The sequence below is a fragment of the Sardina pilchardus genome, chromosome 12 (assembly GCF_963854185.1).
Source record: "Sardina pilchardus chromosome 12, fSarPil1.1, whole genome shotgun sequence".
In the NCBI taxonomy this organism is placed as follows: Eukaryota; Metazoa; Chordata; class Actinopteri; order Clupeiformes; family Clupeidae; genus Sardina; species Sardina pilchardus.
This window is the reverse complement of record NC_085005.1, coordinates 25,905,231-25,927,730: the sequence shown is the minus strand read 5'-3', so window position 1 is coordinate 25,927,730 and position 22,500 is coordinate 25,905,231. Positions and strand designations below refer to the sequence as shown.

The 22,500-nt window shown below is 43.6% G+C and overlaps 2 protein-coding genes across 2 annotated transcripts in view; both read right to left on the bottom strand.

Moving 5' to 3' along the window:
• Positions 1–1,951, bottom strand: part of LOC134097887 (1-phosphatidylinositol 4,5-bisphosphate phosphodiesterase beta-4-like) — a 102,892-nt gene extending 100,941 nt beyond the window's left edge. The window contains exon 1 of the mRNA XM_062550837.1: positions 1,703–1,951. The gene's annotated coding sequence lies outside the window, so the exon portion shown is untranslated. The remainder of the gene's footprint in view (positions 1–1,702) is intronic.
• Positions 1,952–16,830: 14,879 nt separating this feature from the next.
• The window catches only part of plcb1l (phospholipase C beta 1-like), a 137,273-nt gene continuing 131,603 nt past the window's right edge, over positions 16,831–22,500 (bottom strand). Inside the window, exon 32 of the mRNA XM_062551363.1 lies at positions 16,831–18,472. Within this exon, the coding sequence (XP_062407347.1) occupies positions 18,260–18,472 (213 nt within the window). The 3' untranslated portion in view covers positions 16,831–18,259. The remainder of the gene's footprint in view (positions 18,473–22,500) is intronic.

Below are 22,500 nucleotides of genomic sequence, written 5' to 3'. Positions count from 1 at the left end.
TTATCTGCAAGAACAGAAAGTGACCGAAAACTCACTAGCTGCTCATAACTCATATGAACTTATCGGTATGTTCCATAAGCAATCCATGGATCGGTGGGAAGGGGGAGGGGATCTGGATGGATGGGGGGTTCTAAAGGTACTGCGATTCACAGAGATTCGGCACACACACACAACATGCATTAATCATACTTTATTCACGTTCGCATTCTTCCCTGTCGCGCTGGCGTTCTAGAGTAGGATGGAGGACGACTTGCGCGTGCATGCGACCCGAGCAGGTGGCTGTGAGCAGGTGCTGTCAGCCCCGTCGTTTAGCCTACACCCTCTCCCTACGGTCACATACAATTACCTTGTCCAGTTTTGATGCCACACACATTGACACCTGTCACCTTCGGCGGCTTGTCACCTTGAAGGCGTGTAGCCTGCTACATTTACCAATTCATTTGTAATAACAATCATATAAGCAGAGGAAGATGCCTTTATCCAACTGTTTGCCAAACCGCCTAGCGATTGTATGGGCAACCACAGGTTTAGGTATAATTCTTTACGTTTTCAGCAGAACTGTAACGTGCAACAATTGACTCTTTCGCTCACTTCTACTCCGTGATGGAAACAAAATATTCATTATGAAATGAGAGCAATAGTTATATCCTTACAATAACGCTCACAAATGTCATCAGGTTTTAATCCATCTAACGTTAACTTGCATGAGTGATGCAAAACATGCTTTTAGGATGTGTTTGGGCAATCAACGTTATGTTGACCGAATACTGAGAGAGAGAGTGATACATAAGAATATAACAAAACACTAATTTCCACCAGCTCAACGTTTAGGTTTTCGTTTGTAATTTACACATGTTAAACGCGACAACATCTGGCTATGTTGCAGACCAAATGACCCAACAACGAGGCTGCATGCTGTCTATTACTAAGAGTGAAAAGGTAGATCTACTTGAACCTATTACAAGGTTTTGCACAACAGCAATGCATTTTTCATTCATATATTTATGTAATCATGTCACAGGGCACTTCATATAAACACTTCCCTGACGTTGCGCGATGGCTAACGTTGACTGAAAAAGCAGCAACTAGCTAGCTTGCTTTGCTAGCTGCCTGTTAGAGTTTTAGCCTGGTTCCTAGCCCTCAGTTTAAAGCGAAGACTTTCATGTATTTCGTGAACGAATTGGGCGTAAATAAATAGTAATAATAAAAAAAGACCAATACAAGGACACACAACGATAGTTGCAAGCAGAGCCATTTCTGCCATACTGTTTCCATCAACGTTAGCTAGCTGCCATACACATGTTCTGCGTAGAGATTAACAACACACAGGGTTACACTCTAGCTAAATTTCCACTACATTTTGTGCTTCACAGTTTAACGTCAATGTTTATGCTTTTATCGAAATTGTCATTAAGTGAGCAAAGAACTGATGTCTAAAGATGCACACATTTAAGCTCTAAGTCTAACCTGGGATGGATAGAGGAGTTGCATGGATGTTCGTGGTAAGGTCTTTTCCCCCCCAACAATTACAAGCCTATCCGTCTGTCATGCATATTACGGCAGTGCTCAATTCTCCTCAGCCAACAGGGACTTCTACACCCAATTAGTCTCAGTCCGGACAGTCTGCAAATACTGCTATCTACTGATCTACTACCTCCCGACCATTACACAAAACGCCAAAAAATAAACAGTTTGCTCTTACGCGAATGGGTGATCACGGGTAAATCCGACGTGAGAGTGATGCTCACACACAGAGGCTGGGCCGGGATTTTCCCCCCTCTTGCTTCCAGCTGCTGGCTCAGTTTTTATCCCTCCTAACGTGCCCGCGCGCGGGTAGCACTGGCCCTCCACTCCAGTGGATAGCGGCTCGCTGCGGTCGGTAAAGAACCCCCCTCAGTAAATGAATGGCAGGACCGTCAGCGCGTGAGTCATCGAGATCCTCCTCCTCTGACTTGTCTCTTCCCCCCCTCAAGTGCCGAATGTGATTTGGGCCGATGACGGTCTGCTACCGGAGCGCTCTTTCGCGCGGCAATGGCCGTTCTGTGGAAGAGAGACAATATGGCAGGCATAGTTAGGTGTGCAAACAGTGACCTCCTTAGATAGCCCGTGAGCCGCGCAGCAGTCCTGTGTTGGACTGTTAACTTACGCGAGGAGCCCTATAGCCTACGTCTCCGTTTAAAGCCCCTCTTGATGTTCTTCTCCAGTTTAACGTAGTATAAACTGGAACTAAGCATCACATGACAGCATTCTCCTTCTATTTGCCTGCCTGGCTGTGCGTGTGAATGAAGTGTCACTGAAAGCATTTGCAGGACGGGTGTCCTGCACTCTGCAGTAGGCCGAGGCTAAATGCATATAGTGTACTTTATTATAATCGATGGGACCTTAGTGTATGCAGGGAATGATATATCTGGTCTCTTATTACAGTTTTTTTCAATCGCTAACAAGCGTTTGTCCATTCATTTGACACATTTTCAAAACTCTAAACACAGAGTCTCACCTACAAAACACAATTGGCCAAATGGTTCATTTTCCTCTCAAAAGCACATTCCATGTTGTTACACCACATTTTGTTACATATACACTAACTCGTCATTTCTCTGCACACACTAACTTTACCAAAACACTGGAAACCTGACTCAAAATGAAGTTATTTTGTCAAAGAATGAAGCTTGTTTTCACTTCACAAGATACATGCATCAGAGTACACTAGGTTTCAAAATACTGGCTACTGTTGACAGTACAAAAACTGCATAGACTTTTATGTTTCAGTTTTACAGGTATTTGCATGCAAAACATGCAATCCAGCATTTTTAAACTACATTTCTTGGTTGGGAACTGTATGTCCAGAATGTTCACATTCAAATGCATTCCAGTAAAAAGCATTTTTTATTTTTTACTGTTCACTAGGCCTACATGAGGTGCAGTATAAATACTGTTTACAGACTAAAACAGAAAGTTTTACAGCATTGAAAAGTTTTACAGCATTGCAGTGAACAAAATGTCCATGAAACACAAGAGCATTCTGAACAACAAACAACAGCAAAAAGCCCAGATAAAAAGGGGGTGAACAAAAAAAAGCACAATATTACTGTGTCTAATCTCTGCACCTGCTCCTCTCAGTGCTCCTGCACCTCTCACTGCATCTCTCACTGGGCCTGGTCTTCTCCCTGGGCCCCTTATTCTTACTCTTCCTCGTCCAGACATTACAGTATTTGTCTTTTTCTGTTTCTGCTTCCAAAAACATCACCTCCTCTTTTTACTGTCTAAGTGTCAATGTAATACAGAGAAATAACCCCTGCCACTGAGTCTAAGATAGACTGGAATCAGCTGTGGTTGGCCCAATTTACCCAACATAAATCATCTGTGTGTCAATTATTCGATTGTTTGTTTATTATCAGCTGAGAGATATTGCTTTTGAATTGATAACATTGCAGAAGCAGAGGTTTTTATACTGTATCTAAGGTTTGGAATATTGTTTTAACTATTGTGGGATGTTGTGTGTTAACATTCGAAAATAATACAAAAACGATCCATTATTTTGTTGGGAGGTATAGTTTGTCTGTTACAGTTTTTTGCAATCGTTTACACACTAAAATTTAGATTAACAGACAGTTAACAATACTTAACACTTAAGAAGCAAAACGCCTGCGCAGAGTAGTACAACAGTAAGCACAAATTCAGCTTCACACTTTTTGCGAAACATTACACACAGTGAATGTCAAAACGTAAAACACATTTTCACACCTTAGACACAGATAAAGATTGTTAGGTACTTCCTTCTCATTATAAAGCCCTGGCTTGCCAATGACCACACTATTGAACAAATTGAATAATCACATCCACCAGGTGTGTAAGCACACATGTGCAAAATTGAAAACGCAGCACTCAGGTGTGTTATGCTCGATCCTCGAGGGGCGTTCCCACTGATCTATAACTAACACTGGATAGACTATCCCATTGTTTTCGCCCCATCATTCTTTATGTCGATCAGTGAGGATCGAGGCCAGAGGAGTGAGGGAGGACGTATAAAAGCCCAAATGAGAGGCACCCATAGCCTGTGATGTGGTGAACCCTTATGGCCTGATCCAGCTAGACAGAGAGATGATTGGAGTATTACTGTATGTATTGTTGTTACTTGTTTGTATTGTTGCTTTAGTTTTTCTTCAGTGACTGTAAGTGTACAGTTCTTTTTGTTTGTGTACAGATTTTGTTTTTCTACACTTTACAGTAGCAAGAACTATAATTTTGCAATTATCTGTTGATTACAGTTTTTCTCGATTGCTAACACACATTTTCTGAAAACATACCTCATATTCTCAGAACTCTACACACAAATCCAAAACAACACACACAATGGGCAAAACTCCACAATTCTCCTGCAAAATGACACTTTACCTTCAAAACAATGTAATTTCTCCTCAAAATGCTCTTTTGTTCTCAAGAGACACACACAAGCCATCACCAGTTAAACACTGATGTGCTCAGTGTAAAACACTGCGATGAATTGAAAACACTTCTTCTCCATTCATTATAATGACTTGGGCCTTTTTTTGTTCAGTGTTACACTACAAACAGTACTACAAACAGTAGATAAGCTGATACAGTAAGTTGATATGCTTACCCTATCAATATTTTGAAATATCTCATTGTTTTCTATTATTTTTCTTTGTATTTCCCGTAATGTTATGCCGTTTTTTCTATAGGACAATGCTCATGATTTCAATTTCCTGTTCAGGAGACAAAAGCCCTTGTGTTGGTAATCTTTCGGCTGCCAAACAAATAGTAAAATACTGTAAACTGTGTAGGAATACAAAGTAGGATTACTTTCCCCAAATACTCGAAACATGCTTTATTTTTACAGTCCTACAGAACAGCCCACAGGCAATACTGTACTACTGTGCTCATTGAGCTGTATTGTACTGTCCGGTACTGCACTGTATTGATACGCAGCACTGCAATGTTCTAGTGGCTCGGATCTCATCAGAGATTACGGTCCTTGGCCTCCCCATCCTCCTCCTCTTACTCTCACTCCTCTGGCTCTGCCTCTGCCTGTACTACTACTGTAATATAAAGCTCTGATTGCTAATTGTAAGACTGTGTGACAGGAGTTTGCCCATCTGATGAGTCAGTGTGCATGGTAGGGCAGTTAGCTTTAGAATTTGAATGGCAGTGTGTTCTTTGTGAAAACAAGAGATTTTCTTCATGAAAATTGTGTCTAATGCACAGAATTGTGTGTAGTGTTTTGAGAACAGTGTGTTATAGAACTGCAATTTGAGTGTAAAGCCGAAATTGTGCTTATAGTTCAGCAGAATCGGTTCAGGAGGTTGGTGCATGAGCTACATATTACTGGAATTGTGTCTCAAGTACCAGAAATTGTGTGTAAACAATTGAGAAAAACTGTAACTTGTCACTGTAACTGAACATATGGTACAGTGAAAAAAAAGTAATATTGCCTGCAGCATCAGTTTTGTGCATTGCTTGATGAGGGTTCATCAAAAATATTTTTGTCATCTAAATTATCCTAATGCTCTCAAACAATACATGTATGTCTGAATAAGATCCATATATTGGAAGAGGGTTTTTACAGATGTGTTTTGAATTTATTGTGTTGGTGTTTATAAGATGGACACAGTGTAGAATCATTCGGAGAATGTGTTAGTGATATGAGAACAGTATAAGGTTTTATCAATGTGTTTATTGTTTTGACAGAAAAATTCCATTTTGCTAACAATCTGTTATGTTCTGCTGATTGGGTGTGGTGTTTGGCTAATTGTGTGATATGTTTTGACAAAAAGGGCCCTGTTTTCAAAATTGTGTGTAAACGATTGGAAAAAACTGTAAGAAAATGTAAGCATTGTGAAAATGTATTCACTGACTGCATACTGTGTGAAAACAACATGAAATGTGTGAATGGAATGGCCACAAAAGACCGATGCTCTGCTAACTGTGTTTAGAGTTTTGAAAATGTGTCAACTGAATGGACAAACGCTTGTTAGCGATTGAAAAAAACTGTAATGTATACTTTATTATGGGGGCGCAATAATTTAATTGTAGGCTAGCCTAAAAGGCCAATGATAATAAAGACATTCAAATAAGTTATTCAGGGTGCTGACAGTGTTTGCACTGTGGCTATATTCACCACAAAATGAGTTCGCAATGTCACATCTTGAAAATTATCTTTCAATAATTAATGACAATATCTGCGCCATTTTATTTAGACCCATAGGGACAACACACATATATAAATATAAAACAATACAAAATATTTAAGAATAATGCAGATGATGCATAATTTGTACAACATACAGGCATCGGGTCCAATGTTTCCAAAAGCAAGATGTGTGTAGGCCTATACCTGTCACTCTTAGAAACATCAGCTATGGACACACACTGATCACCATCACCATGTTTTTGATGTAATTTTCCACGACAGCGTTGTCATGGAGTTGGTACAGTGATCTTAAGGAGTTCCCAAAGCCATTCAAAAACCTGTATGGTAACTGATTTGACTGTGGTCAGCCAGTAAGTAGCCCAATGTAAAGCTGTAAATTAGCCCACAGCATTTATGTGCTTTAGATATTTGCTTAGTGTTATTGTTTGCACAGTAGGCTAGACTATAAAAGTTCTTACCCAGGCAAATCCTGATGAACCTGTTAGCCAATTAGAATTTGCTCTGCTGGTCAAATTTGATAACAGGTTTATGGGTTTATACCTTAAGAAGTGAAAAATATGTCAAATCATACATTTGGTGCTGATTGGAGTCATTGTTTGGATTGGCTACTCGCAAGGAGTTATTTCCAGCTTCACGCATGTTAATATTGTATAATCAGTGTAACTGACAATGTATGTATTTACCTTTAGTACCAGATCTGTGCATAAGAAACTATAATTTCAGTATTGCTAGGCTATTTGTTTTGTATGTGAGTTGATCAGAGAAAAAAAAAAAACGCCCCCTTCTTTGTAGGCTGTCGAATAGTCAAATTGTACTGGGCATCAAGAATTACCAGTAATTTCAGCCACAATGACCCTAACTGCCCTGAAACTGCACCCAGTTGACTTGGCCGCTTTTGGTTCAACATGCAGCTAGTTTGCTTGTGCTTTCATTTACATGTTCAGCGCCCTTATCTCGAAAGTGTGGATGACCTTGTGTGTTTCCTATCAAGGGAACGACAAGTCCATGTTTATAGTAGCTGTCACTTGAAGGCCTGGCTGCTCTGTGGCATAATAATTACAGTCTGTTCGTAGACGATCAGGGCTACAGGCTTCTCCTCTTTGGTGGTTTGAGGCATGGAATGGAATGGCAGCCAGTTTTGGCAGATGCTGTTCGGTCCTCGTGGGCGTCAGGGTGTCAACGTGTGGTGAGTTTTTCTCCCCAAACTGTGAAAAACACGTCCATAGTCCCCACGGTGTTCATTGTGTTTAATCACACATTGGGAATTAAAATTCTGAGACATGGCAGGAGGCCATTTTAATAATCTAAAAAAACACTTGCCAAAAAACACATACAGTACAACCACAGTAAACAATGTGTCACTGGAGAGCTCACTGGAACTCTCTCAGTTTAGTCACAGTGTGACTAGTGGTCCTCAACATCCAGGTCTGCTGTGGAGTGCGATGCTGTGTAGAAGTGAATGTGGATGTGGATGTGGATGGACCCCGCCCTTGCTGCATATTTTTAGCCTCGTCAACCCTGGGCCAGATGTATGATTGAAATGAATTAGCTGTCATGACATCCAGGTCGTTGTGAAGAAACCCAGTAGCAGTCAGGGCAGCTGTACTCCCAGACAGCAGGTTGAGGGAAGTGGGGAGTGAGGTGTGTGCGTGTGTGTGTGTGTGTGTGTGTGTGTGTGTGTGTGTGTGTGTGTGTGTGTGTGTGTGTGCGTGTGTGTGTGTGTGTGTGTGTGTGTGTGTGTGTGTGTGTGTGTGCGTGTGTGTGTGTGTTGGGCTTATGTAGTGGGGCAGATCTGGTCCTGGACTGGCCTGAGTCCGTCCGTCGGTGGAGGAGGTCATCATGGCCGGCCCCTGTGAATACTCAAAGGCTTCTCCTCAGGTCCAGCGCTCTCTCCCTCACACAGCAAACTCATTAAACCCCCGTTACCCAACACCTCCCATGGTCTCTGAACAGATGGAGAGACACACTCATATTCCTGGAAGTCAGAGAGATAGATAGAGAGAGCGAGAGAGGGAGGGAGGGAGAGAGGGAGAATGACAAGAGATAGAGAGATGGAAGGAGGCACACACTGAGTGATAAAGAGAGATTAGTATAGGGAGGGAAAGGGAAGGAGAGAAGGAAGGACAGAGAGAAAAATGGAGGAAGACAGAACAGAGGGATAGAGAGAGTGGGAGGGAAAGAGAGGAGAGGTGGGCAGGGAGGTGGAGGAGTGTTTACACAACCTCCAGAATCATATTAAAAGTCGACCCGCGGTTGCCTCCAGCCCAGCAGTCCTCTAATTAGCTGACTTCCTGCTCGCCGGAATGTGTTGCGGCTACCGCCTTGGCGACGACCTCTAGGTGAGCGAGTGCAGCGAATGTCGTCAAGGGTGATGAGGGCCGAGCTGGTCATTTACACGTCCGCAGAGTGTCGCCTCTCGCACTTCACGATGAAGGATCAAGGACACCAGAATAAGCACTCGTGTTCTGGACACCATAGCGAATCAAAGAGCCAAATTAACATTTTGAGACAACTGTTTGAAGCCTTCTCATTTCTTTGGTATCAGCAGGACCTGTGGCAGTGTCACATCAAACGTGTGTGTTCCCTCTTTGGTGAGGGAGCAGTCTCTAAGCCTTAGTGTTACTATGTGTTACTATGTGTGAATACATAAAGCCCTGAGTGTGTGTACACAAGGGTGTACAAATAGCTCTGTACCTTACCATCTCTACTACTCTTCAAGGGCACCAAGGAAGGATGCATGGACAGACTACATGCAAACCAGGAAGTACAGTGCACATACAACTATCAATGTGTTTGGACACACGGAAGTATAATAACCAAGGCCTTAAATCTTTTTATCCAGCAGAAACCAGTAATAAAGAATGCAACCCCCAGATGGACAGATGTTTAGTGATGGATGTGGGCCAAATACACCGGTCAGTGCAGTTCCAGAGATGCTATGGTAATAGTCAATCAATCAATCAATCAATCAATCAACCTATCGATGGTATCATACCATGTGATCCCTAGGTCCATTGGACTGCAATCAAATGTGGTCCAATTTTGTTTCCAGAGTTGGATGCTGCTTAACCGAGAGGGCAGAATTGAGACTATCTGAAATATTCAGATTTTCAGATAGCTTTCATTTTAATGGCTATTTCATGCTTGAATCTTTAAAAGCTCTGATTGATTGCCAGACCACAACCTCAGCAGAGGGAGATTTATGCTGGCGGTGTGTGTTATACATTATAGCATTAGTGGGAACATGAACAAAACACAACCCCAAACAGAAGGCACAAATTCATGAAAAGCACAAAGTATCTTTTCAGTAAATATTTCTTTTCTCTGTTTAAGATTCCCTCTCTGCGTCTGCAGACTGGAGATTCAAGAGGACAGTGCCTGAATACTCTTACGCAAAGGAGAGGGGGGGGGGGGACCATAAAGGGGCAGTTGTTGCCAAGGAGATGGCAGGAAGTAGGCCATAGAAAATTCCCCCCCCCCCCCCCCCCCCTCACCCAATGGCACTGTGTGCACATGTGGCTCCCGCTTTGATAGGGATCTGCCCAAGAAAGAGGACTGCTGCTGGGGCGGGCGGCGGATTGATCACACTCTCCGCTGCCATGAATAATTCCCTTTCAAACACACAGGGCCTCCCCTCTCCTGCCCAGTCTGACCAGATGTCTCGATTTCATCAGCTAAACTCTTCCGCAAAAACGCTCTCGACTCGCACACACTCTCTTTTCCTTCGATGTCCTTCAGAGACGAGGCCTACATCCTGAAATAACAAGATCTGAAGGCAAATATTGGGTTATTACATTTTGGAAATGAGTGTGGATGCAACTGAGCCTTACTTGTACATATTTATCTTTGCAGAAGCTCATTACTTTCTCTGTGAATATAGGCTCAGCACTTTCCTATACTGTTGGGGAGAAGGACAGGCATCCGAGCTTTCTCTTACGTAACTGGGGATGGGTTGTTTTTACATGTAACTACCGAGCCATCATCGGTAGTGTCTTGAGAGCGCCAGAGCCTCAAGGTCACCTGAATCATCCCAGATAATTTGCTCTGCCCTCTAACCCCTATCTGTCACCATGGCTACAGTCCACAGGCAGGAAGCATCGCCATAAAAACGATGAAGTGCAACCATAAAGGTGCCCTGGCATTGCTTGTCTTACACACAGTTCTACTCTTATGGGGGCACACCAAAGTGACCCCCCTAAGTCCAGCGAGGAGCGTAAATAATTTCAGTGGCACAATGCCCAGAGAACAGTGGACTGGAACCGATATTCCCAGTGACTGAAAAATACGGACACAGTGTCATGCCCAACATCCTGAAGAGATGAGGCCAAAAATGGTCGGCCATATTGGCAGAAAATTATAGGCCACAGAATGCAAACAGAAGCCAAGTCTGCTGTGAAATGACCAAATTTGGCTGATTTGCCACCATTTGATTTGATCTGCCACTGATTTGATTATGTGTGTGTGTGTGTGTGTGTGTGTGTGTGTGTACTGTATGTCATTGTCATGATACTTATCCTACTTCTCCAAATAAAGAATTCAAATGTGTTTTTTGAACTGTTGGATGTACCTGACATACTAGATCCCACCCTGGAGACTGCATGTTGCACTAATGGTGACTACATACATAAATTGGCTGTTATCTAATGCTGGGTCTCAGTCTCCTCTGAGGTCCTCCTTTGTTGGTAGAGTTTGGTACCGCTGTTCACTCGGAGTTGGAGGGACTGAGAGACGTGAGTGTGCAGGCTGAAATCCTTAAAAGGCCATTATCTGGTCCTCCGTCCGCGCTGGAATTTAACATTTTCCATTTAGTGCTCGAAGCTACTGGCAATAAAAATAAATACTCAGGGTGTGCTTTGCAAGGGAACCTCAGGGCACCCCACTGAATGTTAAATAATGCTATGGTGGACTGGGCACACTACCAAGCGCTGCATCTGATATAAGCACACAATGGCTTATACGTGGCCCTGACCTGGGACCTGTCTGGACTTGGCTCGTGGGCGCTTTATTTTTTTTATTTTTTTTTGTCTATACTCAAGTGTTAACAGTAGAAGGGTCTGTCTAGACAGATATAAACATCCATTTTGCTTTATAAAATATTAACCACAATCGAGTAAAATGAATTGCCACTTAGAGTATACAGTTTCGTTTCCCAGTCCGTTTGAAAACACCCCTGTTCAGTCCTGCCATCTACTTAAAGTGGGCTTGCCTTTGATAGTCAGTAATTAGAGACTATGACTTTAAGAGACTACAAATTGTGGACATGGAAGAGAAATCTCTGTATTTGGTGTGCCAAAGAGAAGAGTGTGTTTGGTATTGGTGTGTGTGTGTGTGTGTGTGTGTGTGTGTGTATGTGTGTGTGTGTGTGTGTGTGTGTGTGTCTGTGTGTGTGTGTGTGTGTGTGTCTGTGTGTCTGTGTGTCTGTGTGTGTCTTCTCTTCCCTTAGTTTAGCTGGAGGGTGTATCAAAGAGCTCTGAGACATCACGAGGGCTGTGTACACCAGCAACGTTTATTCCACCACAACCCCTGTCCCTTTGTGTGTGTGTGTGTGTGTGTGTGTGTGTGTTTATTCCACCACAAGCCCTGTCCCTTTGGACTCCACTCCTCTTCGTACAGTCAGTGGGTGCCTCTCGACATGCCTCCTCGATCCTCGATGCTCGATCCTCGAGGGGCGTTCCCACTGATCTATAACTAACACTGGATAGACTATCCCATTGTTTCCCCCCCATCATTCTTTATGTAGATCAGTGAGGATCGAGGCCCGAGGAGCGAGGGAGGACGTATAAACGCTGCATGAGAGGCACCTAGTGTATCAGTTTCACTTTGTCTCCTACGTGTCAGTGTGTTTTTTTTGGTCAGTTTCTTAAGAACATACACCTTTATATTAATGTATATATCATGTATTATATAATGTATTAACAAAGCAAAACAAATATACATACAACAAGGAAATGGCAAGGAAATGGCAAGGAAAGGGAAAACATCCAAAAGACATTTCTGAATCTGAATCTTTCACCAGCAATGCTCAGTAGTTCTACGGGAGGGATCGTGACGTGCACACAGACTACGCATGGCAGACTGCCCTCATAGCAGCCGGGGCACCCCTGGAGTGGATCCGACCGCACCAGATCGGAGACAGACCCGTTCCCTAGTCCTATACCGAGTATCCAACCACCACACAGCAGTCGAGTTTCAGCACTCAATGCCATTCTCACACATGACTTGCATCTCCCCAAACTGAACATCAGTCCAAGGCAAAAACACATTGGACTCAAGGCACAGGACTGTCTCATCAGCATCAACAATTGTGGTTCAAATGTAATTTTGTACGCAAGGCAAAATGTTGAGTGATACTTACTCAAAACCCCAGCTGCATTGCAGTGAAGTGGGTCAAGAAGTGACACATCAGAAGGGCCACATTTGCAAGTGCCGTGACATGTTGAGGTTAAGAAATGTAGGCTACATGGTAATAAATGTGCAAGCATAACGTACAGCGATTCAACAGCTGGACCTGTCAATGCACTTTCCATACATTATGCCTCTCATATCAACACTTGCACTTTCCATACATTATGCCTCTCATATCAACATGGCGTCATAAATTCTAGCCCGTTTGTTTAACTGTCCTTGTCCTGTTCCACAACATAAAATCACATACAGTATATAATCATATGTAATTAATCATACGACATATTTAGCGTCATTCCTACATATAGCTTAGTACATCTCCAGCACCAGGTGGCAGACGAATGTGGGACGGGTTTAGTCCAGATCTGGTCCAGATCTGTTGGAGACTTGGCTGCAGTCTCGGGTGGCAAATGAAGCAATTTCTGCCTCTATTTCTGATATGTGGGTCAGGGTCAGAGCAGCCCTTCCCTCAGGTTACGTGTGTGTGTGTGAGTGTGTGTGTGTGTGTGTGTGTGTGTGTGTGAGTGAGTGCTCTCATATGGGTGTGCATTTGTGACCATTCCGGACTGTAGAAATACACTTGACAGACACTCACACACGCGCACACACACACACACACACACAAATACCTGGATTACTCAATCAAGCCCCTGGCGATCATCTGAAATGCAAAATGAACAGTCAGTGTACCAGATTTGACAAGACAGCTGCCGACAGTCCTATGGGGACATGGCCAGTTCCTCAGAATTTGGACTTGGCAGTCGGTGATGAGCATGTTTCAGCTACAGCAGTGACAGCAGACAGTGCACTGATCAGGCCTGATCTGGCTCAGAGAAAAAGCTCACATCCTTCTCAAAGTAACCTGTAAATAAGCATCTTAGTTCTAGTACTAATTATTACCGGTAGGCCTACCTAAGGAACCTATGACTAAGCACCTTAGTGTTAGTATTAACTATTACTGGTACCTAAGGAACCTATAACTAAGCACCTTAGTGTTAGTACTACTGTAATTATTACCGGTACATAAGGAACCTATAACTAAGCACCTTATGTGTTAGTACTACAGCACTGTAATTATTACCGGTACCTAAGATCTCCTCTGCAGCACTGTAGCATGAATGTTACGTCTCATTTTTGAAAGTGGCTTTGGGTGAAAGTGCCTGCTAAATGACTAAATTAGATAAATGATGAATTAAATGAAGCATATTCGAGCGTGATTCTTGTCCCGTACACTTCCTCAAATTCATTTAATTACTCCTCTGGGTCCTCTGTGTGTTTCTGCAGGGTGTGCTTCTGTGAATGGGAAACAAACAGCCAAATCCCAGTCAACATGATGCTTCAGGTGAACAGAAAGGAGGGGTGTCATTTCATTGGCTGTTGATCTTAAATACCAACTCATGAAAAAGAGGGGAAAAAAAAAAAAACTTGAACTTTAACGGCTTTATCTTTAACGGCGGAAGCCTGGGCTGGAATCGCCTTTTCTACGTTCTGGGCCACTGCAGCCGGTTCCGATTGTGTCCAGATCTAGTTTCCTAAGCATCCTAATGGTGGAAGCCACTCACGGTTCCAGTCATTAAAATTCCCCCCGGGCTGCCGAGGGGGGAGTGTGTGTGAGTAGGCTACATATGTGTGTGTGTGTGTGTGTGTGTGTGTGTGTGTGTGTGTGTGTGTGACTTGAGAAGGGCCAGGCCTCGGTGATCCGCGCTCTTGAGAGCGAGCGAAGCGGAGCACTCGAGGGACCATTAGCGATCCATCCGGACGGGAGACGACTGCCGTTGCCGTTGGCGTCGCCGGCCATCGGCCCCTGAGAGGGACTCAGTGCCACTTCCTGCCAGACGCTGATCTGAGTGATGTTCAAGTAGTGGCGCATGCAGGTGGCTTTTGTCCTCACAGCAGACAGCAGTGGACTCTAGTAGCCTACAGTAAACCCTTCCGGCCCAGAGCTGGCAAGAGTCTGGGCCACAGCTACAGTAGCTCAGTTGGCTGTCATCTTTCAAGGTCACAGTTCACTTTTTTTTGGTCACAGTTCACTATTTTTTAGCCCACATTTTGTTCATTTCACTAATCAGCAAATTCACAGTTCCCTTTTTGCCCACACTTTGCTTAATTCACTAATCACCAAATTCACAGTTCCATTTTGCCCACACTTTGCTTACAGTAATTCACTAATCACCAAATTCACAGTTCCCTTTATGCCAAATTCAGCTGATTGCTAGTCGTATAGCCCTATCAGTTGTGTGTTTAGAGTGTGTGATTAAAACAAACGAAACAAAACAAGAGCTAAACCTGTGGCGTTCCTATGCACCACTGCTACTGTGAACAGGAAGCAAACACAGGGGCTCAGACATAAACAATCCCAGCAACATGTTGCTTCAGGCAGGAAAGGATGTTGTTTAGTTGGCGGCTCAAATATAAACTACTTTACGCCAGCATCACATGCTTCACCTTCAAGGAATCTACAGGCCTGTTTTCTTGGATGATCCGATATCAAGGGGTCAGCCGAGACACATTGCGGTTCACACGTGTATTCAAGGTGTACAGCCAGAGACGTTGTTGACCACTTGTGTTTAGGAGGGCTGTGCAATTAATCGAATTAATAGATTAATTGTGATTATGACTTCCAACAATTATGAAAATAACATAATTGAAATACAGTATAATGATTTTTTTTACTACATTCAGTTTCATAACAATGTATTTTTTTTCCTGTTTGATTATATCTAAAATTCAATTTAAAAGTTTAATACATGTACATTTTGAATATGGATGATAGTTCAAAAATCACTAAGTAATCACGTTTAAAAATCATGATCTCAATATTGAACAAAATAATCATGATAATGGTTTTTACCATAATCGAGCAGTCCTGGTGTTTAGATTCTGCTATTGTTAGCGTCACATTCCTTAAAACTCCCATTATCTGGGATACATCAGAACACATTACAGTCATTTCCTGTGCATTAGCCACATTGTGTATTAGCCAGGACAGTGTTTTACGCAAGTTAAAAGAAACAAAACTATAACTGCCCCTGTGTACTTACCTCAAACTGAAGAATTTTTTAAAAATCAATGTATAATCCGCGGCTAATAGTTGGGAAATTACGGTAGTGGCTACACTACAAAAGACGTGGTCAAATGCGTCTCAGGCCATATCAGAGAGTGGTTTGAGCGATCAGGTCACAATGTGTCTTGGTGGTTGTTTACCCTCGTATTTAGAAGTGCCCATCTGTGATTGGATCACCCAAGTGACATCTTAAAAACAAATGTAAACAGGGTCCAGGAGAGAGATAGTCTGGCTATCACCATACTAAGCTCAATCTTTTAAGATTGAATATTACTAGTCTGGGGAGTCTTTATTTGTAATGCACAAGAGGCGTGATCAATGGGCATAGTTCAAATGACTCCGTATACTGTACGCTTGGATAGTCCTTCAACCAATCAGACCAACGATCCAGGTGCGTCTTTTGGATAAGCTAATTTGTGATTGGACCCAAAGGTTGTGGACAGGAAGCAGGGGAGATAGATTTCCAGCCTGAGCTGCCGGGCGAAATCCAAATTCAGGTCACGCAGGGTTCATTCAGCCTATAGGAGAGAGACTCATCTATGGGACCTCCACTGCAGCACCCATGCTGTGTTTGTAAAATGTGGAGATTGGCGTCTATTTGAGCAGAAACTATGCAAGGGGTTCAAAGGGTGTGAATGTGTATACACGGGGTACGTATGGGTAGGCTAGTCTTGATATGTATATGCATCGTTTCTTTATCATCATCAATGTTTTTTTATTTACATTACTATGTTAATGCATCATACCAGACATTTACAAGTGTACAACACATGCAGGTGCATGAAGTATCATTCAACTCCCAAACCCAAACCATTGCCAGCTTGGTTATTATTATAATCTTTAAAAACAAAACAAAAACAAATACACAAACAAAAAAAAAAGTTGTAAAATATATTAAATGTAAAAGAAGAAACAGAATCGACCAAATTTCTACAAAATATGTTAAATACCTCAAATAATATCTTACAAGAGACATTAGCACAGTTGTGAATGACCTATCGAGGCAGCAGCAGTCTTAAGGGAACAGAGGACCAGTGGTCAGTCAGAAAACAGCGGGCAACAGGAAGCAAGGTTTTGGGTTGGCCAGGGCCGGGTTTCCCAGATTCGTTAAGAAGCTCTTAAGTGCTAAGAACTTCTTAGGAGCATTCTTAGAACGTTCTTAGAGCGCTCCTAAGAAGTTCTTAGCGCTTAAGAGCTTCTTAACGATTCTGGGAAACCCAGCCCAGATCAATTTGTGATTCGGGAAAGCTGAAAACCTCACAATTCCGAGCGTTCTTCAAAATCTGAGCAATCTCTAGCTTCTGCTCGAGTGTTGAAAGTCCCAACTCAGGTTCACCTTGAGTCATTATAGTCAACAGTATAACTTGCTTAGTGGTAACACCCTCTCATTGTCCAAGGGGCAGACATTGCGGTCTGACCTGTATGATTGTACAGTGGCATGATGGTCAATCTGCAACCTCAATGCCAATCTGCCACGTTCCCGGGTTCACTTCACCTGTGAATAAATACATACATCAGATCGCCCACTTGGAACTTTGGAATCGACGTTTTTTTCTTGTTTATAATCCATTTGTCTTGTTGGGGGGGGGGGGGGTCTTCTTGTCCAGGAGTGTGGCTCTGAGGATGCAGCAGTCAGTTCCCCTGCAGGAGTCACTTCATGTCCAGCTCATGTCCAACAACACACAAAGACGTGCTCCTCAGGAATCAAACCCTTCGCTCGCAATGTAGATGGTGAAACCCTTCTGTCTGCTCACTCATACACAAAATGTCCCTCACTCCAACAGGTGTGGAGGTCTTTCCAGTCCCTGCTGGCTGAGCCATTTAAGGTGAGGAGACCTCAGGTGAACCTGGAGAAGAACTGCAGTACAGACTACTGCAACAGTGGCGATCCTGGTTAGCACCTGGCGGTGGTGGAGGGGGGTGGGTGGTTGTCTCAACCCAACTCCCCCCCCGGACACACACACAGACAGAGCTAAAGAAGGGGGCTCCTGACCCCAGCCAAACCAAAGACAGAGAGGCTTCAGGGGGTTTGGATTCTGGCAACACAAACTCTCTCATGGCATTCGATAGAAATCCAACATTATCTCTCTTCAATATTATTAAAAAACGATCATGACTACGATTATAATTTATGATGATGATGATGATGATGATGATGATGATGGTGATAGTACTCTTGCTGGGGTAGAGTTTTTAGTGCACATGTAGTAGTATAAGTCCACTTACTAGCAATGTTACTCCACAAAACAGTCAACAATATGAGGTTCCCATGGGACTAACTAATCTTAAGAGTACACATTGGAAACAGTCGTGCAACACAGTAGTTCAAGTAAGTCCTTTTTTCGTCTGTTCTCTCTGTCTTTAAGTAAAACCTCTATTTTAACTATGGTCGTACCCGAAGGTTTAAAAGAGAAGATCATTTAACAACATAGAAATTAAAAATAGGTATTTACAGTACACATGCCAACAGACCTACAGATTCTGAGAGTGTAAGTGTGCGTATATGAGAGCTTGTGTGTGTGTGTGTGTGTGTGTGTGTGTGTGTGTGTGTGTGTGTGTGTGTGTGCGTGTGAGTGTGTTAGTGTGTGTGTGTGTGTGTGTGTGCGTGTGGGGCGGTTTCAGAAGGGTGTGTCAAACACCCTTTCGGACGGACTTTCATCAACGTCCTCCTCAGACGGCGATGTTTTGCTGTTCAGTTTCTCAGTTGTCGTGGAGATGGACATCTTGGAGAGGTGCAGACAGCCTTTAGCCGTGTCCTGCACAAACTCCTGAATCTCCACCGGAAGCCGCCGGAACTTGTCCTGGTACTCCTGGTCCAGCTCGCCTTGCAACTGTGAGGTGCACATACACACACACACACACAAACAGTAAACAAACAAACAAATAAGCAGTCAGAAAAAAACAAATGAAACACTGTTATTGCCCCTGAGTCAATCTGAGCAAGCATGTACTATGTTATCTTAGCAGTAAGTCATTCACAGTCAAGTTATTCAATTCTGATGCATCTGGCCATACAGTCAGAGGGATGCAGAGATGCACATAGCAGTCAGTGTCCATCCTCGTCCAGAACAGATGAACCTGTCATGGGGAGAGGCCCAACATGCTGCCAGGGACCCAATGCAATGGAGCGTGCTCATCGAAGCCTTATGTCCCACAGGGAGGGGACGAAGAGGAGTAAGGTCCATCCTCGTTCAGCATGGTCAGATAAGCGGCACGTGAACGGCCAATCACGTCTGACTGAGACCCACTGAGCCACTGACTCTGCAGCGCCACCCTGGCCATCACTTCCTGCCAGCTCTGAGACAGGTTCAGGGCCAGATCAGGGCCAGCTTAGTGCCACGTCCATGCCAGAGTCCAGTAACCGTTCAGGGCAGGGTTAGCAAGCAGCATCTTCTAGGTGGATGTACTGTATGGGGTCATGACGTCACAGCTCTTTAATCATGCATCATCCATATGACTGACTTCACATACAGTAACACAAATCTGCATCGGTGATCTCCCCACCGAGATACCCTGTACCAAGGGAAATGGGCCAGGTTTGGACCACCGGCCTCACAATAATATCTTTCCCAAGCTACGGAAATGACCGTTTATCTTTGAGAAGAGCTTGGAATATAAATGAGAAGGTGTAATGAAGTGGTGGGGGTGTGTAGGGAGGGGGGGGGGGGGGGGGTGACTGTCCTGTTTTCTAGAGAAAGAGGGAGTCTGAGACGCCTTCATCCTCCATGGGCCTTCGACAAAACGCTGTGTTTCTTCCAGGCATCCCGCCCCTCAATGATTAAAGATGACAGACTTGTATTCATTCTGACCCAATAATTGCTTTAAAGCGTGTTCGACTGGTTAACTACCCTGTTCGGGCTCCTGGGAGCGTCGCAATTAAAAGGGAAAAAATCGCACAAGAAGGAGTCGAGGAGCACGTCGCTATACGCGGTGAGCCGGGAGATGCAATCAAACACTCCGAAATGCCGCACCGCGCCGCTCCGCTCCGCGCTACCTCGCATGAACCTTCGCTCAGGCATTCTGGGAATGATCCTGCCCTCATTCTCATCCTTCAGGTGTGTGTGTGACAGCAGCGGCCTAATCCTGATCAATGCCAGAGAGAGAGAGAGAGAGAGAGAAAGTGGGGGATGCAGGGAGGAAACAAAGAAAGGATAAGAGAGAGAGAGATGAAAGAGGGGAGGGAGGGAGGGAGGGAGATAGAGGAGAAGAGAGAGAAGAGGGGGTGCCACTGTGAGAGCTGTCAGTCAGTCTGCATCTGGCACTGACGTGGAGATGCCCCCAGATGGTTAAGGATGCACTCGCGCGCACACACACACACACACACACACACACACACACACACACACACACACACACACACACACATACTCTCTCTCTCTCCCTCTCTCTCACACACACATACATACACACTCTCTCTCTCTCTCTCTCTCTCACACACACACACACACACAAATGCACAAATACAGACTCACAGAAACAAGCAGTCATACATACAGTACACTCATGCAGTATACAGACACATATGAACCAATCTAATCAAAGACATTCAAACATGCACACACACACATACTCTCTCTCTCTCACACACACACACACACACACACACACAAACTCTCTCTCGCTGTCTCTCTTTCTCTCTCTCGCTAACACACACTCACACACACACACACAGACAAAAGCGTGACCCACTTTGTGCCCGGGGACATCTGTTGCCCCCCTGCCAGTGACGGCACCATGGCCTGCGGATTAGATGTGCCACTGAGATACCCCACAGACAGGGCACGAGCCTGGCATCCCTTTTAGACAGCAGCACACACACACACACACACACACGCGCACACACACACACGCACACACACATGCGCACACGCACACACACACACATGCTCACAAACATATTCACACACACAGCCACACATGTATTCACATACAGTACTGTGCAAAAGTCTTAGGCCCCATAGGTGTTCTGTCTCAAGCTGCCACTGGAGTTGATGTTTTAGCAGTGTTATAATGACCGGTCACCCGAGGGGGAAGCTCTTGATGAAGCTGTCGTTCCCCGCTGAGGCATGCCTGGTCTGACAGAAGCTGTCTCAAGATCAGCTGCTGCCTTGACCGTGGCTCACCCTAAAACGGACACTGTCATGTCATGGGCTTTTTGGCAGGGCACTGAGAACATTAGCACTTTTAGAGCAACAAAGCTAATGGCTACCTACTTGCACAATGCTATCTTAATCAGTCCACTCCACACACTCCGCAACATTTACACACTTAGAAACACACTTATACTAACACAAGCACACCCCCATCCTCCACACACATACACATGCACACAAACACACACACATACAACAAATCTTTACAATATCTGTGTGCACAGTACAGTATATATCTGCCAACTACTGTAATGTACACTGTGTGTGTGTTCGTGTGTGTTTGTTGGGAGTGTGTGTGTGTGTGTGTGTGTGTGTGTGTGTGTGTGTGTGTGTGTGTGTGTGTGTGTGTGTGTGTGTGTGTGTGTGTGTGAGTTGGGAGTGTGTGTACTGTATGTGTGTGTGTGTGTGTGTGTGTGAGTTGGGAGTGTGTCACCTCTTTAGCACCTGAGGGGGGCGGTGTGATGGGCGAGGTAATTACAGTTTTTCACAATTGCTAGAACACCTTTTTCAGAACTCTTTACCTTTTTCTCAAAACTGTGAACACAAAACTCATTTCTCAAACTACATTCTCGAAACCCTTCAATCTTGTTGCAAAACTGAACAATCACCTCAAAACACTTTTAACTTTGCTCAAAACTAACTAATGGTCTCAAATCATTGAACACATCAGGCAAAATTACACTCCTGCAGAGCAGTGATAAGACAATACACCAAACAATGGAAGACACAATTTTCAGGGCAGGGTTTATGGCTCCTGGAGGAATTGTATTCATTCTAATTTGAAAAATAAAATATCACAATGAAAATAAAGAATAAGGACTTATATCACTCTCTACTCATATCCTCTAGCCTATATGAAGATATAAATCAATAATTTTGTAAGTGAACAGAAAGACAGGCCAATACTGTACTGAATATGATTTGTACTGTGATGCCACAGACTCTGTACTGTAAGTATGCAATACTGTAATGTTGTATTGTGCCTAAATTTAGACTTACTTGGACATACTGATAACTCAGCTCTTTCACTCTCTCAGAGTTGAGCTCAAAGGGTAGTAAGTGTGTAACAGTGGATGTTCAGTGATTACTGTACTGTATGATAATGGACATTTACGCTATTTCTCTTCTGTAGTCTGAATCTTTGGATTATTGATGCCACAGAGAAACCACTGATGTTGGGTTGGACCATGAAGTTCTGCTTCTCTCATTGGCATTCCATGAACCGGAACATGGTCAATGATTGTTGCCCAAATATCATCATTTACAGTATTGCAACTCTTGGGACTCTCTGTCTTTCTCTTCATCCTCTTCCTCCTACCTTCACCCTCCTCTTCCTTGTACCCCACTTCTACTGTAACACACACTTGTTGTCCCCTGTGTCTCTGTCAACTCTGAACTGACTTATATTGGTTGTCACATCATTAGACAGAAGTGTTATCAATTTTGAGTGGTTGTGTTCAAATGGAGACAACTGTGTACTAATTGTGTTCAACTTCTGCGTTGTTTGGTTATCAATATAATTAAGAAGTGCATCAGAATGCACAATGTGTTCACAGTTTTGCAAAAAGGTTAATGAGTTTGGTAAAATGGGTGAAAATGGGTGAAAGTAGTCTATGGTTTTGCCAAAAGAGTGAATAATTCAATAAATGTGTTCAGGCATTTGAGAATTTGATTCAGAGAATGGGGTTTAGTGTTTGAGCAACTGT